General features: G+C 34.0%; 1 protein-coding gene across 2 annotated transcripts in view; it reads right to left on the bottom strand.

Annotated features, from left to right (window-relative positions):
- Positions 1-18,508, bottom strand: part of LOC133185529 (glutamate receptor ionotropic, kainate 2-like) — a 48,334-nt gene that overhangs the window by 7,913 nt on the left and 21,913 nt on the right. For both annotated transcript variants that reach the window (XM_061320823.1, XM_061320824.1), the window contains exons 2-5: positions 8,518-8,673; positions 1,070-1,327; positions 559-737; positions 101-154 (exon numbers count right to left, since the gene is read on the bottom strand). In XM_061320823.1, the coding sequence (XP_061176807.1) occupies positions 101-154; positions 559-737; positions 1,070-1,327; positions 8,518-8,673 (647 nt within the window). The remainder of the gene's footprint in view (positions 1-100; positions 155-558; positions 738-1,069; positions 1,328-8,517; positions 8,674-18,508) is intronic.

Below are 18,508 nucleotides of genomic sequence, written 5' to 3'. Positions count from 1 at the left end.
ATATAACTTTTTAAAAAAAATTGATATCAAGAAGAAACTCAAACGAATAAATTGTGACAGATTTCAAAATAAGATGGATAATTTCTGTAAGAACACATACCAAAGTTGTCAGAACATAATGATGATAGGGATCAATCATACCCTCCTGAAGAGCCTGGGGGAAAACAGAATAAGATTTAAAACTAAATTACATAATCCTGATGTGATGATTGGCAATCAATGAAAGGCGAACACCGCACAGAGTATCAGTAGCCATGATAAATTTGCTTTGATGGAAAATTGCAACCGCTCTTGGCGTGGAAATAAAGAAAATCACAATTACTAGTACTGACGGTGCTCTATGCAATCCAATGTGTTTCTGTCAGTTATCCATACACAGACACACAGATAAAAGTATAGACATTAAAAATTATAAATAGACAAGTAAGGCTATCAGTGTCGTTATATCGGCGATTAAAATCTCGTTTTGAATAAAACATTGTAATACAACATCAATTCATGTTTTAAAATATTCAAAATTTGCTTCTAAAACACGAATTTAGTTATTATTCCTCTAACCGTTCGGAGTAGTACAGCTGTGTTCGAAATGTTCATGTCTACAATGATGTTGGTCCACGATTTAGATTTGGCCTCCTTAAGAACGTCTCTAACATTTGTCCTGTCGCCTTGGCGGATGAATACATTTCTTGTGACGTCTTTAGTTATTTCATGTAATATTGTCTGCATTTTTATTAATCCTGGAAGGAAAAGCTTTTTTTAGATTACTGTTCATGGATAATAATCATTTAAAAAAGGAAAGAAAAGAGAGAGATACACTATTTAAAGAACTCGAGTAACTTCTTATACATATTGAAAATTTATTAATCTCAAATAGATAGTTTTATCTACAGCTGTATTTTTTTTTCAACTGCTTCAATTAATTTGATCAAATATCAATCTAGTTTTCAAAATTAATTATGGTAAAAATTTACGATGTTGAAGCAGTTAAATTGTTTAATTTTTTTCATTCACTGTAAGCCTAAAAAAATGCAAACTTATTTTCTTGAAAGAAAGAAAATGTTGTGTGTACCTCCTTGATTTTCGTAAATCAGAAGAACAGTTTTCATTTTATAGCTGTGTATGAGATCAATGTATGCCTTTGATAAATGGTCTGATTTTGGATGGATGTTGATGGAGAAACCGGAAAGCAATGTCTGCGCAAGCGTGGTTTCCCGATATTCGATGTGTGGAATGTGAAGATGTGAACACATTGTGTTGGTAAAGGCGGAAAGATCCTGAGATCGTGGTCCGAATAATGTGGAGATACCCAGGGTGATTTGATCACAAACTGAAAAAAAATCAAACATTTCATATCTGGACTGATTTATGCTATTAAAACTGTACTAGAGTGTTCTAAGAAGAGGTGGTATGAAGCGAATGATAATAGGCTATCATATAAAGAACGTCATTTATATACAAGTATTACAAGACATTTAAAGGATTCAACAATTTTTAACATTTTTAATTTTCATTATTTGGAGTCCCGTGGAACGCAAAAGGGGACAGGGGGCCTTTTTTCGGAGTATCGAATTTCTCTGTTGTACATTTTCATTTAGATGCTGGTAGCCCAACAACCCCCAACCCCCAACCCCGCCCCCACCCCCGCCCCCTTTGTTGCTGAAAGGTCTAGCATACTGGCAAATTCCAGGAGTGTTTTTTTTTTAGGTTCCCCCCCCCCCCCCACACACACATTTGAAACCGACCGTTGCTACGGGTCTGATTTGATATATATATAAAAAATCATAATATTGATAAATAATGCAGCCTGGGAAACGATGACAGGGGCGGAAGCCAGAGTCTGATGCATCCTCTGTTAAGGATGTTTGTAATTGTCGGTCAATTCTAAACAAATATTGTGCCAATTTATTGTGAAATGCCTAATCTTTAAAAACAAATTAAATTTTGCTAATGAACCACTGATTCTAATGTTTCTGACAGAATATCTGTTTCATTGTTCATTTTTATTGCTTGTCTAATAGTGTTATAGAGTTCCAACATTCAGATATTATGAAACTTGTTAAAATTTAAAGTATTGAGGGTGTATTTATTTTAAAATAACGTTTCACAACTATCGTTTTTATCCCCTTACTCGTGTGTAGGAGAGAAAACTCTCAAGAGAAGACATTTGAGCTTTCCTCCAATGAGCTTACAACTCCTGCAAATTATTTCGGAATTAGACATTCCGTCTAGTTAAGTGTCTCCTGAGATAGCGAACTTGCCTCTGAGGAGTAACAAGAAAGACCTTAATCATTCAGATCGTTTCTCTCGTTAAGGCCTAAAAAGCTAGAAATTAGATTAATAAATGTCGACTGAAAATTTGAACAGAATTTGAAACTAGAAACCAATAAAAGCGATTTCTTTTTCTATAAAAACAAACTTCAAAACCAAATCACAAGAATATGCATGCATATACAAAGACTAGACAAAAGTGTAAATCAACGGTTTCAACGTCTCTTAAGATGCAGAAGTTCTCTCTTCGCTAGCAAGAATCTAGAGTTTCTTTCTATTGTTCTCTTTCATACTTCTCTGTAGGGGACTAAATAACGGAGAAATGTTATTTTGTTCATTCTGTTTAAAATAACCGTATCACGAAACAAGATGTGTTTGTGAAATACTGATGGCCCCGTATGACAGCTTATGGCGAAGGTTAAAGTTTCTCAAATGCAAGTCAAACTCCAGGTCAAGAGATCAAAAATGTTGGTACCCAGAGAAAGGTCTTGAACCGAGGTATATACCTGTGAAATATAAAAGCCTTAGCTTATGGCGAAGGTTTAAGTTTTTAAAAGTAAGTAGAACGGCAAAGTCAAGGTCAAATGGTGCCAAAGGAAGGTCTTGTCACAAATGATACACATGATCGTGAAATGTGAAAGGCCAAGAACCATATGTTAAAATGTTATGACCAAGGTTAAAATTTTTAAAAAGTAGATCAAACTACAAGGTCAAGTTCAATGCCCAAAATTGTTGGTATCCAAAGGAAAGTCTTGTCAAAGGAATATACATTTGAAGTATGAAAGCCCTAACACCAACTGTTCAGAAGTTATGGCCAAGGTTAAAGTTTTTCAAAAGAAGGTCAAACTTCAAGGTCAAAGGGTCAAAGTTGTTGGTATCCAAAGGAAGGTCTTGTCACATGACATGCACATTTGAAGTATGAGAGCCCTAGCACTAACTGTTCACTAACTGTTCAAAAGTTATGGCCAAGGTTAAAGTTTTTTCAACAGTAGGTCAAACTTCAAGGTCAAAGTTGTTTATATCCAAAGGAAGGTCTTGTCACAAGGAATACACATATAAGTATGAAATCCATAGATTCAACCAATCAAAAGTTTTAAAGAATTGTTACGCAGAAAAGTTTTGTTTGTCATAATTTCATAAATTTTTAATAGTTACTTTGCTCTTGAATACTTGAATTTGATTTCTATACGTTTGAAGCTATGGGCATTTTGCATGCTTTTTTCGCCCATCTTCTTTATATAAAAAATGTTATGTCAAGTGACCTATCTAACCATATTTCTAGGTATATTCTAGCAAATCAATAAGTACATGGAGAAAATATTGGGATGTAAATTTACAGAGTAAAACGCAATTTTGTTTAAGTAATCATGTTTAAGACTTTTGATGCACACATTGAAATACGATGCAACTAGCTTAATTAAAATGAATTTATTTTCGAATTAACTTTACAAAAAATCTTCAACGTTAAGATGTTTGTCAAATATATCTATCTCAATTAAGGAGGTTCCGTCCCTTTAAGATTAATCGCGTACTTGTTTCAGCAGACATCTTCAGTTTTTACTGTTTATGAATGAAAATATCTGTTTCAATACGCTCACAAGCAACTCGTTCTAGCTTATTTTTTAACAGAGACAGACATCGCCATCTTTTAAACTATTAAGATAGGAAAGGAATTATCTCATATGCAAAAACTCTTTGGATAATCCCTGTCACATTAGGGGGGATTTATTGCAGTTTTCCCTTAGAGCAATGCAAAAAGTATTCCATCTTAATATGTTTTTGCAATGATTTCAAAAATTTATATAACCTTAATGCATATTCAGTTACAGTTTGTTTTAAACTTCCGCTTTTTCACAGTATGCAGTACATCTTATTTCGGATAATTAATGGAGATTCACGTAAATACCAATCTGCAGGGACCGTTATCTTGATACCAATTTAAATCTTTCTAGAGGAATCGAATCTTTGCAATGGTAGATCTTATAACTTGAAATCTATGAGGACCGTATCTATTAAGGTTAAGTTTCCTTCAGAGTCTAGAGATATGTGGAGTCGGAATACTTAGTGATCAGACGAGAAGACTTGGAATGGTAACTTCGAAATATATTTCAATGCAATAGCTTATATATCTATATTTTTACTGTTGGCCTTGAAACTTTACAAAGTTAAGTACGCTAAATAAACAGTATATCTAGTTTTTGTTTGATATTTCAGTAAGAAATTAAGGTTTTACCAAAGGTCAACATGCTCAAAAATTTATTTTTACAACAGCTCCAAAACTATGTGAGGTATAAAGTTAAAACTTTTACAGTTTATAAATATATCATTGATTAACAGATAGAGAGTATCACTTAAAAACAAATATTTAAAAAAAAATATATTTTTTGAGAAAAAACAATTTCAAAAAATTTGCATATTTTAAAAAAATGCACCCGCTTAATTCTGTACTTTTAGTGAAAACGATCATTGACGAAATAATATATGTTTATCAATGAAGGGCAAGTTGGACGTGAATGGTCTCTGAAAGGCTATTATTGAAAGCATGACATGTATAAAGACAAGTACCCTATAAAATCCGCCATTTGCAATGTACTTTCGGTTTCAAATCTTAATATTTGGACAAAATATACAAGGAAAACAACTTTCCAGAGGCTATCGAAGTCCAACTTGCCTTTCATTGATAAACATATATTGTTTCTGCAATGATGGCTTTCACTAAAAGTACGGAATTAATTAGGTGTATTTTTAAAAAATATATGCATTTTTTAAAAAGATTTTTTCTCGTTAAATACTTTCTTTAAGTATTTGTTATCAAGTGATACTTTCTATCTGTTAATCAATGATATATTTATAAACTGTAAAAGTTTTAACTTTATACCTCACATAGTTTTGGAGCTGTTGTAAAAATAAAATTTTGGGCATGTTGACCTTTGGTAAAACCTTAAGGAAATGAATTAAAGACGGGACAGACTAAATTCTGAGTCAGCCTGTGATGAGATTAATTACTAATACTGAAAGTGATTGTGCTGCAACTTGGAGTAATTGGCGTGTATTTTGATAGAGAAGGAATATATGGAGTACAAATTTGCGTTTCCTTCTTGGGCAAATATATGGAGATTCTGAAGAATTGAAAAATTAAAAAAAAAATCTGAATCCTATGAGAAAAAAGAAAACTCAATAAAAATGTATTTTGGCGACCTCGAAACAATAGTCATACATGTATAATAGAATCAAAACACATTTATTTGCTTGAAATGCTTACAAGAAAATCCTTTTATATCCAAAGGAAGGTTAAATGTTCCTCAGAGCTGTGATTCTGAAAACTTTTTTAAAACTTATTTGTAGAGACAAAGAGTGTCAGATATGGACGTTTGAGATCTTTCGCAATGTATAATTTATATATATATATATATATATATATATATATATATATATATATATATATATATATATATATTTATATATATATATATATATATAAAAGAGGCCCGAGGGCCAATACAACAATTTAGAGGATCCATAAACTGATAAATGAAGCTTTGTTGCCCAAAAGCAAGAAAAATAGTATGATTTGCATCAACAAAATAATTGGATTAGTATCTAATCTGTCCCCCATTTATCACTATTACCATGCAGACTATTAACAAACTGTCTATTTTTTAACCCCATATTATTACTTCTCACATTGGCCTCTCTTGGCCTTTGGAGAACAATTAAAAAAGATAAGTTATTTTTGTCTCAATTTTATTCATCTATTATTTCCAAGTCTACCTGATCATTAAAACTATGAAAGTACTTTTTGTATCATACAATAGATATTCTTGCATAATTCTCTTATTCTATTAAGCATTCAAATACATTAGTTACAGTGATTTATTAACAAAGGTGAATGGCAAAGAGGAATAACTTTGCTCATCAGAATACAAGTTCATAGAGCACTGGCAGGACCAGAACACTTGATTAAATGGTCTAGGTGTTCAAAATTCTGATAAAAATACCCTTGCATATTAAAACTTTTCTCTGTTTGCCTCGAATATGCAAAGAAGCATAGAAAATTTTCAAAAGAAATGCATTTTCACTATATTATTAAATGAATAAAGCCCCATCCTTACACCAGAACATATGTCCCATTGGCCATAAGCTCACAATTCTGGAATAAGCACCCTTGCTCATCATAACTATACACTTGTTTCTTTGCTTTATAACCAGTAGTAGAAAAAATATTTTGAAAGAAATTATGCATTTTCACTATATAATCAATAAAGCCCCCCCCCCCTTCTCCAGAACTCCTGACCCTGGGGCCATCAATATCACAATTTTGGAAGAGGCATTCTTCCTTATCATAACCATGCACTTCCTTTGTTTGAAAAATCCCTAAGAGCAGAGAAGAAAATTTTGAAAGAATTTATGCATTTTCCCTATATAATCTATAGAGACCCGCCCTAACACCAGAACCCCTGACCCAGGAGCCATGAAATTCACAATTTTGGAAGAGGCAACCATTCTCATTATAACTATGCACTAAGTTACATGTAGTTTATTTAAAACCCAGGAGCAGAGAAGATTTTCAAAGAATTAATGCAATTTTACTATAAAATCAATAGAGCCCCGCCCTAACACCTGAACCCCTGATCCAGGGGCCATGAAATTAATAATTTCTGAAAAGGCAGCCATGTTCACCATAACTATGTTCTTAAATAGTTTATTTAATACCCATGAGCAGAGAAAATTTTCAATGAATTAATGTATTTTCACTATGTTATCAATATAGCCCCGCCCTAACACCAGAACCCCTGACCCTGGGACCATGAAATTCACAATTTTGGAAGAGGCACTCTTGCTCATCATAACTATGTACTTAGTTAGTTTATTTAATACCCAGGAGCAGAGAGGAAGATTTTCAAAGAAATGATGCACTTTCACTATATGATCTATATAGCCCCGCCCTAGCACCACAACCCCTGACCCTGGGGCCATGAATTTCACAATTTTGGTAGAGGGATCAATGCTTATTACAATTATGCCAACAATTTGACTGCTTGTTGTCCAGGAGTAAAAAAAAAAAAGGTTTTTAAAGATTGCATTGATTTTGGTGGTTTTAGCCCCACCCCTCAGGCCCCAGGGGGGCAGGGACCATGAAATTCACAATTTTTGTTCCCCTTCACCCATAGATGCTATATCCCAAATTTGGTTGAAACTGGTTGAGCGGTTTCAGAGAAGAAGCTAAAAATGTTCAAATGTTAACGCACATCGCACGCCGCACGCCGACGGAAAAAAAACGGATAGCAATAGGTCACCTGCGTGACTCAGGTGACCTATAAATGTTCTTCGTCAAGCCCTTGCAATGCATATTTCTTGATATATGCGTATTAATAAGTGACATATTTCTAGTGAAGTAATTTTCTTATCGAAAAGGGGGGGGGGGGCTAAACCAACAAAAAAAACCTTTTTTTTGGAGGGGGGACTAAGCCCCAATTTTCATTGCCTTTATTAAGTCTATCTTTGCAAAAATTGGTGGTAAGCCCCCCAGCCCCCCTCCAGTTCTGACGCCCATGCAACGAGTCTGGAACTGGAGATGTTGAATATGTCTTAGTGTTATTTGATTAGATCAAATCTCTGTCATAAACTTGTAGTGTTATGCCCTGTTCACACGGAGAGTTTAATTCGAATTAAACGTAAGTTACTGCGAATTAAATTTGATCGGCGTTCACACGGAGAATTTAATGCGAATTAGTTTAATTCGAATTAGTTTACTGCGCATTAAATTACTTCGCATTAGCTTCGTGTGAACGCTAAGCGAAGCTAATTCGAATTAAATTTTGACGCATGCGTAAGGGCAGAATTAAGTCACAGGCCACATGTCGATGGTCAAATATAGGTACTTGTGCTATTTTTGAGTGGAAAACAAAGGAAAACTACGTTAACACTAAAATGTGCACAGACACTGACATTATGTCAAATGTATATTTGCTGGGCACAATATGACGTGATTTGTAAATGACGTCATAATAGCCTCACTGAATAGCCTTGCTGTAGAAATAAAATTATAATTCGCATTAGTTTACTTCGCATTAGCTGTCGTGTGAACGCAATTTAATTCGCATTAGTTTAATTCGCATCATTTTACTTCGCATTAATTTACTGCGAATTAAAATCTCCGTGTGAACAGGGCATTATTCTTTCAAATTTGATTACATTCACACAAGGTAAAATGCATTGCAAAACCCGGATTTTGTATGGATGACTTACTTTCCATTGATGACGTGAATGCGTCTTCCACCGACAGACGTCGCGCATCATAGCTAAGCGTTGATCCGCCCAATAAATTTTTCTCATGTTTAATCCTGTAGACTGCATACTTGAATGCGTTCTCTGTTGTGGATTCCTCATTGCTGAACAAACCTCCTATAAACAACAAAAGTTGAAGTATTTAAAAAGAACGATAAAAGCAGCGTGAAGACGTATAAAACTGCTAAAAGTAGTCAAACATTCATCAAAAGTAATCGTAAACAATGTATGTAAAGTCTTATGTAACGTACTCAATCCATTTCGTGAAAATTAATCTCATGAAAGACATTTACAAGAGTAATCCCTTATTTGTACGTGAATCTCTCCCTTTATTGCTTTGTTAATAGTAAACGGAAGAAAGGTTTCTTTTTTCTGATTGCCAGAGTGGAGTTCAGCACGAAAGTGTAACGAACACTCTTCAAATAACAATGTATTGACAAAGCATAAAATATATGATGCATTTAAATCTAATAATAGCATCCACTAATTGTAATGAAAGATAATCTACTTGACTGTATGAAATGAATTCTATCATCAAAGATTGGTTTTGTTTCTTTCTTTCTTATGAAAGTGTTCGATCAGTAATCACATTTTAGCAGAAAACAGACGTGTGATAAGAATCACACATATTACATCAGGAAGGAGGGGGAAAGCCATTTTCATCTCTAATCCAGGATGTAACATAATCAGTTGTTCTCTAAGCACAAAATCCTAATTCATGTTGGCACCGAGTCACCTGCTATGGTAAAAGGCTGGGGATACACATTTAAAATCTAAAGAGCAGCCAAAGGAATCAAACGCATATCCCATAAGACCCCCATATTTACATAATTAAGTTTGTGGAAAATGAGACCCACTAACACAAAACGTGCACAATCGTGTTTTTACAGTAAAGGCCAGTTCGTGGAGAAAATAATACAATTCACCCTTGGCAATGGAAATGAAGACCAAAAATAATTAGTGAGAGATGTTCCGTGTAACAAAATTAATCTGGACGTGTTCCGAGTGGCGACTTCGGAAACTATCGTGACAAAGACAAGGATGATTGATGAAAATATAATTAGCGTCCTCCAAAGTTCAGTTTCCGCTGAACTCATACTTTCACCACCTTACCGGAAGTAGCGTTGTCAAAAAATTCAAATAATTCGTAATCTTGTAAATTATTCATAAAGGCATTATGTTTCTTTTAAATATAACACTTATGAACGATATAATTCAAGAAATATTAAATCAATCCTTTTATTCTCCTATTAATGATTTTAAATTTTTTAACATCTAGTGATTGCTTCATAGTTTGTGTAAAACTCAAAGTCTGATTCATTGACATTGCAGATTTTCCCCTTGGTTTCAGTTAACCTGAGCCAAAGGTGGAACCATAATAAAGAACCAAAAATTTTTATGGTAATAAGAGGGGAGGGAATTTATTTAACATGGGCTTCTTGTTACAATCATAATTGTTTTACGTCTTTAGAAATTTTTCTTAAGGACAGATGATACAAAAAAAATGATGTCTGGATTGGTATATATTTTCGGAGCTATTTTGGTCGTAAACAATGCAAAAATGAAATTTCAAAAATATTAAGAAATTGTTAACTTTCTGTATTGTTAAAAAATTTCACCTTTCTGAAATCATCCTTATAAATCTATTAAATTGTTTATCACTTTAAGGACATTTTTGTGAAATTTTGAATTAAAAATAAAAATATATGCCATTAAACTTATTCATTTATCTTTTATAAATATGACTTCAGTTTTTAAGTTCAAGATTGTCGAAAAAGTTTGTATCATCTGCATGTCTTTAAATCAATTCAGTTTGACTCCATTCACCGTATTCTTTTAAACCAATAAAAAAGTGTAAAAGATTTAAAATTTATTTCCATGTTATCATTTTTCCTTCTATTGTCAAAACCATTTATTTTTAGACATAAATGACCAATAGTTGTAATTCTTTAAATCTGTCATAGCCTTAATTTCACGTTATATAAGCACAAATTCTGGGACATGAGAGGAATATTAATTCCCGGTAGGTCTTATTTACCAGCAACGTCAAAACTTCTTTATTTATTCGCCGTCAATTAACCGCCATTTTACAGGGAATAAGAAAACCAGAAACAAGAGGCTTATAGAATCCGTGAAAGATTTTTCCAGGTTTGATAAACCATTTCCTCTCAATTCATTCATTTTCTATTATACACATTGTAGATTAAGCTTGTAATAGTGTTTTAAAGCCTTTTGATAAAAATTTGACACACTTTACACAGAAATTATCTTAAAGATATATTTACGGAAGAAAATGATCAAATTCGAAAGAAGCGGAAGTGGAGCATTGGGTGCACCACGGAAGTTCACGCGTAAACCTACAATTTTTCAAAAACGCATTTTTATGTCAAATTGAGGGAATTGATAAGCAGCCCTTTTTAAAGCATTGAATAAGTTATATCTGAAAATAATTTCAAGTGACTTCATTTCATGAGATTATATTTAAGAAATTTTTCTGTTTTGCAATGATGGATTAAAGTTCGCGGCAAGGGCCTATATAAGCTGTGCTGCTGCCCAGTTCGATTCACTTCGTAAAGAGAATATGGCTTCAATAAAAGAAATTTGAAAATACATATATATATATATATATATATATATATATATATATATATAAAGCACAAAGAAATTCACTTTTATAAGGATACCCACTTCCTCCCCAGCCCGGGGTTGAACTCTCGACCTACGGAATATGTCTCCAAGCAGTATAGGAACAGCGCGTTAGACCGCTCGGCTATCTAGGCAAGTCAAAAAACCTTGCTTTCGATGCCGATGGAATTCTCACAGCGCTGCCCTACACTACACGGTAATTGAGAATAGAAGTGAGATACAGTTATTTGGACATTAGTTTTATTAGAGGATTGTTACCAATACATGTTGTAATGAAATTAATTTTATTTATTGTAGGGCAGCGCTGTGAGAATTCCATCGGCATCGAAAGCAAGTTTTTTGACTTGCCTAGATAGCCGAGCGGTCTAACGCGCTGTTCCTATACTGCTAGGAGACAGATTCCGTAGGTCGAGAGTTCAACCCCGGGCTGGGGCGGAAGTGGGTATCCTTATAAAAGTGAATTTCTTTGTGCTTTCTATATTAATATTTCTTCACTTAGGGCAGTTATGTTAGTTTAAGAGTTGTTGTAAATTGTGCTTTATATATATATATATATATATATATATATATATTGCAAAAGCCGTTGCTCGACAAAAGTTTAGACTTCAGAAAATTATTAGTTTTATTTTAAGAATTGTTTGTGGTTTCCTTTGTCTAAGTTATGTAAATATTTCGAAATAGAAATCAACTACTCTTATTTATCATACATATCTCGGCAAGTTAATGTCTTATGACTCTCCTTAACCACAAAAAAAAAAAACATTCCATTAATTGACTTGAATGTTTAATGTTACCTCATTTTACCTTCCATTTTTGTACCATTGATAACACGAAAATAATGCAGTCTACTTTCACTTTTCAGATTCCATGCGATTATTCTGCGCCATTATGCAACCTAACAACTTCCTCGCTTTTGTGTCAGATATTGAGTCCTTGGTATGATTTTGTAAATCTGCCAAAAGAGCAGATGTCATGCGATATCTACTGTATTTAAAATGCCAATATTACATAAAACCCAAAGAAATTCGTTCGCAGACTAATGTAGAAAACAGGCCAATATTTTTATTACTTTGTGTGATTTGCTTCTTTTTTCTTGCTGTATATTTCGCTATCTCCAAGAGCAATTATAATGCCATAAAACAGACCTCGCTCTATATATGCACTATATCAAATCTCGGAAGCTGATGTGATTTGAAACACTGGAAAAAATCACAATGGCCTAAATTACTCTGAATGAATCTTGTCCTAGATGATAATCACCGCCTTTTTTGGCGAGAGAAAGAAGAGATACCAAGTTGTTCCACCTAAAACAATTATATAACCATGACCGTCAGAAAAGATATGTTTTACGCACAGAACACTATAATTTCGTCTAAAAAAGTAAGCAAGATGCTCTCTTCGACACCGGGACGTGTTCAGTAAGGGTATTTCTCGGCAACTGTTGACGTATGATCGATTTTCCGATCAAGCAAGGTGGGCGTTAGTATTATATAATTTGCTGTTTATTGTTCGGCAAATTTTCACAATATAAAAAATTCTATCGCAGACACTGTGGAAGAGAAACATTTATGTGTCACATTAGAGATAGAAATCAGATTGGAGATCCTATCAGAGTTTGACTGATTTCTCTTACGAAAACGTTTTTGTAAATATTGATAAATGCAAATAATTTAATGTTCACGTTTATAGGAAATAAAATAAAATTTAAAAAAAACAAACAAACAAACAAACAAAAAAGAATCCCATATTTTAATGATTTTTTAAGAGAAATATTTGGTTAGCATAGATGATAATTTCATATATTTCTTACAGTATATGTATAAATACAAATTCATGGGTGTAACCTAGATATAGACAATTGCAATTTGAAAAGCAGCATTTGAGCTAAATTTCAGGAGGTTGTGACTTTTGGGAGAGTATCAATCAAGTAGAAAATAATATGATAACTAGATGATAAATTACTCTAGATAACATTAATATTCTAAATCAAATAATTTATTTTTGAACACCCATCCCTAAATTTTCAAGAAGTGACAGATGAGAGAGGTGAAAATAACAGTGATCAATATCATAAATCCTATTACGAAATATGGAAATAGCAAATAGTAGTCAATCTCAAAAGTCAATTGAAACAATACAAATCTGGAGCAGGGTAAACCTTTTAAAAACATCAGAGGTGGGATCATGTGCCATGGAGGAGTAAGCATCCCCTGTTGACCGGTCACACCCGCCGTGTGCTCCTTGTCATGATCGGGAAAAATCCTTAGACAATACAGTGTATAAATAATGGCCTAAGAATTAGTATGAAAAACGTCAGTGAGCATTCGACTTAATGGTAGGCTGTATTTGCTGACAAGGTCATTGTATTGACCATAGAAATTGCAAAATAATGACTTTAAACGAGACTGCTGATATCCTTGTTTCATCGACTTGTTTGTCAGAAGCTTGTCTCGTTTTAGAAATTGTACATACGTGGAGCATGCTCTTGTGTATCGAATTAACTGGGAGATGTAAACCCCATATGCAGGTGATTAGGTAAATTGCTGCATAAGTAAGGGAAGTTGACGATAGAAGAGCTAAAGTCATCACGTTTATCATGAAGTTTTGTTATTACCATTTACGTCTTTTTTCAAGTAAAATATCTAAATATGAAACAGATGTGTCAGACTTTGCTGTATCTTTTATCTCATGTTCACTGGGATATATCGAGTCGACATATGAATGGAAGTTATAATATAAGTTATAATTGATATATCTAAATGTCGAGTTGAAGGCCACTGCAAGTGTCCTCTTCTTCTCATGTATAAGTTTTTGAATAAATTCTGCTTCATAAATAATACAAATCATGGATAGGGCAAAATCAAATACCAGATATGGGATCAGGTGCCTAGGAGGAGTAAGCATCCCTGTTGACTGTGAATCCTCTGCATTGATCAAGTTAAGAAAATAATACCTTAGTCAAATTTATTATAAAAATAAAGGCCTTACAATTGAAATGTGTCAGTCAGAATACGATCAAAGGTTGTATTTTCAAACGAGGCCATTATAACGGTCACAGAAATGGGGAAATGCTTACTTTATACGAATTTGTTGAGAACCCTGCAACCTCACCTTAATTGTCAGAACTGTTCCCTGTCTCGGTTTAAAAAATTGATCGTACTCAGAGCATGCTCTTGTGTTACAAATCAGCTGGGAGACATTAACACGATAAACAAGTAACAATGGATTTTAATGGATAAAAAGGAAAATTGACAGTGGAAAAGCTGGAGTGGTCTCATTGGCCAATACCATATATGCACTGTTGCTAGTAAATCGTCAAAATATTAAACAATGTGGTAAACTATGCATTGTCTTAAATGTTAAAAAGTCATAGTTTTGATGTTGTAATGATGAAAATTTGATTTTAGATATTAAGAGGAAGATGGGGGTCTTCATTGACAATACCGGTATCTATCAAGTCTTTGAAGACCAGTCTTTTAACAATCTCTTAAATAGACTAAGAATTACGAATCTTTTAAAATCCACATATCCCAGTGAACTCGATATAAATTACCCAGCAGAGTCTATCACATCTGCTTCGTATTTCGATGTTTTCCAGACTATAGACGATAATGGTAAAAAAAACTAAACTATTTAACAAAGGGGATGATTTCAGCCTTTTCTCTATTTATTTATATGTTGTATCCACTGTGATCCCTCCGTAGTTGATAAGATAAATGGAGTAACCCGTTGCCAAAATTAGTCTGAAAGCAATCCATGGTATAACAATTAGTATGACATGATTATGTAAGTCAAAATTCGACAAAATAATACGTTGTTTTGCTGTAATATCACCTTATTCGTAAGTATCCTGCTTCGGTTTAAAAACTGAAAAAGAATATGCTCATATGTACAGAATCAAGTGGTAGACATAAACACTACAGGCGTGAGTTAATGTTAGGGGAAGTTGAAGATGAAAAAGCTGAAATCATCCCCTTTGTCTTGTAGTTTAGTTGTTAGTTTGCCATTAACGTCCTTATTCAGCAAAATTTCCAAACATGAAATAGATGTAGCAGACTCTGTGGTGTCTTTTATTTCAAGCTCACTGGTAAAATAACTTTTGTTATCGAGAGCGGCGAAACCTCTAAATGTTGACAGTTTTCCTCCTCTAATGTAGATTTTTTTTTTTAAATCTGATTCATAAGATTACAAAAACAGGTTAGCTAATAAAGGAACACAATTTGGTCCTATTGAAATCCAACAGAATGTTGAAAGACCTGCTCTCCAAAAATTACACAAATGTTGTCAATGAGGAACTTCGGCATCCTACTTCAGAGTACTTGTGAGTAAAAATCAAAAGTTTTAGCAAAGTAATTTTGTAGAGGACCAATCACAAGATACAAAATTTCCGAGCTCCATATTAATTGAAGGAGTGGTTGTCTATGATATCAAAAGTCATTACTAGATTTACTCTAAGGAGTGGCTGCATAAAGTGTTGGAAAGTTAAACGCTTTGATAAGCTGCTGGTTTTGGTATGATTTTGTGATTTCAGTTTTCTGAAAGTCCATGTAGAATCCACGTTTTGTCTACACCACCTCCTGAGTATGCTGTAAAACACCAAGTCTGAAGTTTTCCTTCACAACACTTAATATTGTCGTGGGGAGTAAAGATTTATCCCTATATCTTTCTTTGTTATGTTTTGGAATTCAGTATAGGTATGATAACTCAATTTTACTTCTGTTGACTAGGATGAGTTCTTTTAATATGCTGTTGTAATATTGAGTCTTATATATAAGGATTGTGATTTAGAAGAATTGCAAGCTGGAATCATTACATATCGTTCATGTTTTACTATTACTTGTATACATCCTGGTGGAAAGATGCGTGGTTCCGTCTTCAGGTGGATCCTCCTTCATCAGCTGTTTCGGCGCTGTCCACTACAGCCTCCAGAGGTGCGCCGACTGGGGTGATCAGGTCCCAGCCCGGAACCACTTGGCTTAACATCACTGCTGTTCTATTTTACTGTCTATATCACTGCTGTATCTAACTGTCTTTCCACTTATCTGCCCTTCTTCTCCACAACCACATAGATGCTGACTCTGCCTCCCTACACAGACTCCCTATCAGTCTCCTTCTCTCTGCTCCAGTAATACCAATGACTCTCAGTGCCCCCCACATAGACTGTCCCACAAATCCTCTACATCCCACTTTTACTGCGAAAAACCAGACCTTCCATCCATTTTGTTGACAATCCGTCACTAGGTCCTGGTACTTTAGGTTTTTCCTCTCGTATGCATCCTCCATTCTGCCTTCCCATGGTACTGTTAATTCCATAAGAATTGTCTGTTTTGTTGCCACTGACCAGATAACTATGTTAGGCCTCTTGTTTGTAGCAGTTATCTCAGGTGGAAATTCTAATCTTCTCTTGAGGTCTGCCCGCATCTGCCAATCTGTTGCTGTCCCTAACAGACCACTTCCTTCCACACTAACTTTATGTCCTTTTTCACCTTCTTTCACGAAGTTGACAAATCTCAGGCCCTCTCTCTTTTTCCTTGGTTTTTTGATACTCCAAGGTGTCAGCTATACTGGCTAGAACTTTATCATGTCTCCAAGTGTACCTTCCATCTTTCAAAGCCTGTGAGCATGCTGATATTCTTTCTTATTCTTTAATCACTTCTAGTGTACTGGAAACGGAAAGATGGATGGTACGCATTTTGTGTTTTAATTGTCTAATACGATATTTAATATACACCTAAATCTCTTTATCCATTCTGACAATGTTGCCAAAGTCTTACCCTTCACATTTAGCCCATCGTCTGGCATACTTCTCACAGAATTCATCTTAAATTGATTAGAAAGAAAGTAATTTTCAAATGGTTATGCTTCATCTTTATTTCAATGACTTAAGGAGTCCGATCCTCAGGTTATAAAAATTAGGAACTGGGTAATTCAATGTGCTGACATAAGTGTCTCTGAATATTCTCACATTCTCTGTATTTCTTCAAAGTTCACCATTATAATTAATTACATGTATATAGAAAAAATTATCAAATCTCAAATATATTTTCCTGAAATGCAAATAAAAGCACCCATTATGCATTTCTTTTTGAAAAATGATCAACAAATATATTTTAGGATAAAAATTATAGGCATTCATACATGTGGAAAAAAGTGCAGGTTTTTTAATACTTATACGGTACCTTAGTTCTTCTGTTTATAAGGCATAGTGTAAAATGTTTGTGCTATCATTTTAAGACTTCACAGATCACTTCTAATTTCATATCATGGGAATCTTACGATGGATTAAAGGAAATCCGATTTCTCCATAAATGTATTTTTTGTTCTTTTTTGGGGTACAAATATCTGCTTTTTTTTTAATACTTCGAAGAGCATTAAATCATATTGAAATGAATAAAATGAAAATTAATTGCTGCACCAAAAGATAATAAATTCAAGCTTAATTTTGAGAATGTTTTGATAAAATAATAATTTTAAAGGTTATCACTCCTGGCTAAGGAGTGGATATCTTTAAACGTCAGTTTATGTGTGATTAATTATCCATGTTTGGGCAGAGACATAAGTAAAATGTTATTAATGTATCAGTTTAAATTTTGATATACATCTTAAAAAAAAAGAAAAAGAAAAACATAGTTTGTGATACTTTAAACATTCATTTAAACTCATATACTGAAAAGCGTCTCCATATGAGTGAAAAATTCTCGAGAGGGATGTTAAACAATAAACAAACAAAAAAAATATACTGAACAAGAGGCCCATGGGCCACATCGCTCACCTGAGCACACTGGCTAGGAAAAAAAGCAAAAATCAGTTCAGTATTGAAAAGTTAACGGGGGAGAGAGGGGGGGGGGGGGATGGGGGATTTTAAACTACCAATGCTTTCATATCAATATAACAAATAACTTTGCTGTTGTTGAGCAGAAGATTTTTCCCATATATTCATTTGTAAAAATTTGAGTCCCCATTGTGGCCCCACCCTACCCCCGGGGGTGCTCATTTGAACAATCATTTGGACGATGCTTCCACAAGTTTTTTTCAATATACTCTTATGAAAAACTTTGACCCCCCCATTGTGGCCCCACCCTACCCCCAGGGGTCATGATTTGAACAAACTTGAATCTACACTACCTGAGGATGCTTTCATATAAATATGACCAATCATGGCTTTGCTGTTCTTAAGAAGAAGATTTTTAAAGATATTTTCCTATATATTTCTATGTAAAACTTTGATCCCCCATTGTGGCCCCACCCTACCCCTGGGGGTCATGATTTGAACAATCTTGAATCTACACTACCTGAGGATGCTTCC

This window comes from Saccostrea echinata, unplaced genomic scaffold (genome assembly GCF_033153115.1).
Source record: "Saccostrea echinata isolate AGI-Se365-2 ecotype Australia unplaced genomic scaffold, CSIRO_AGI_Sech_v1 ptg000012l, whole genome shotgun sequence".
NCBI classification, from domain to species: domain Eukaryota; kingdom Metazoa; phylum Mollusca; class Bivalvia; order Ostreida; family Ostreidae; genus Saccostrea; species Saccostrea echinata.
Note: the sequence above shows the minus strand (reverse complement) of the source record. Positions and strands in the feature narration are given on the sequence as shown.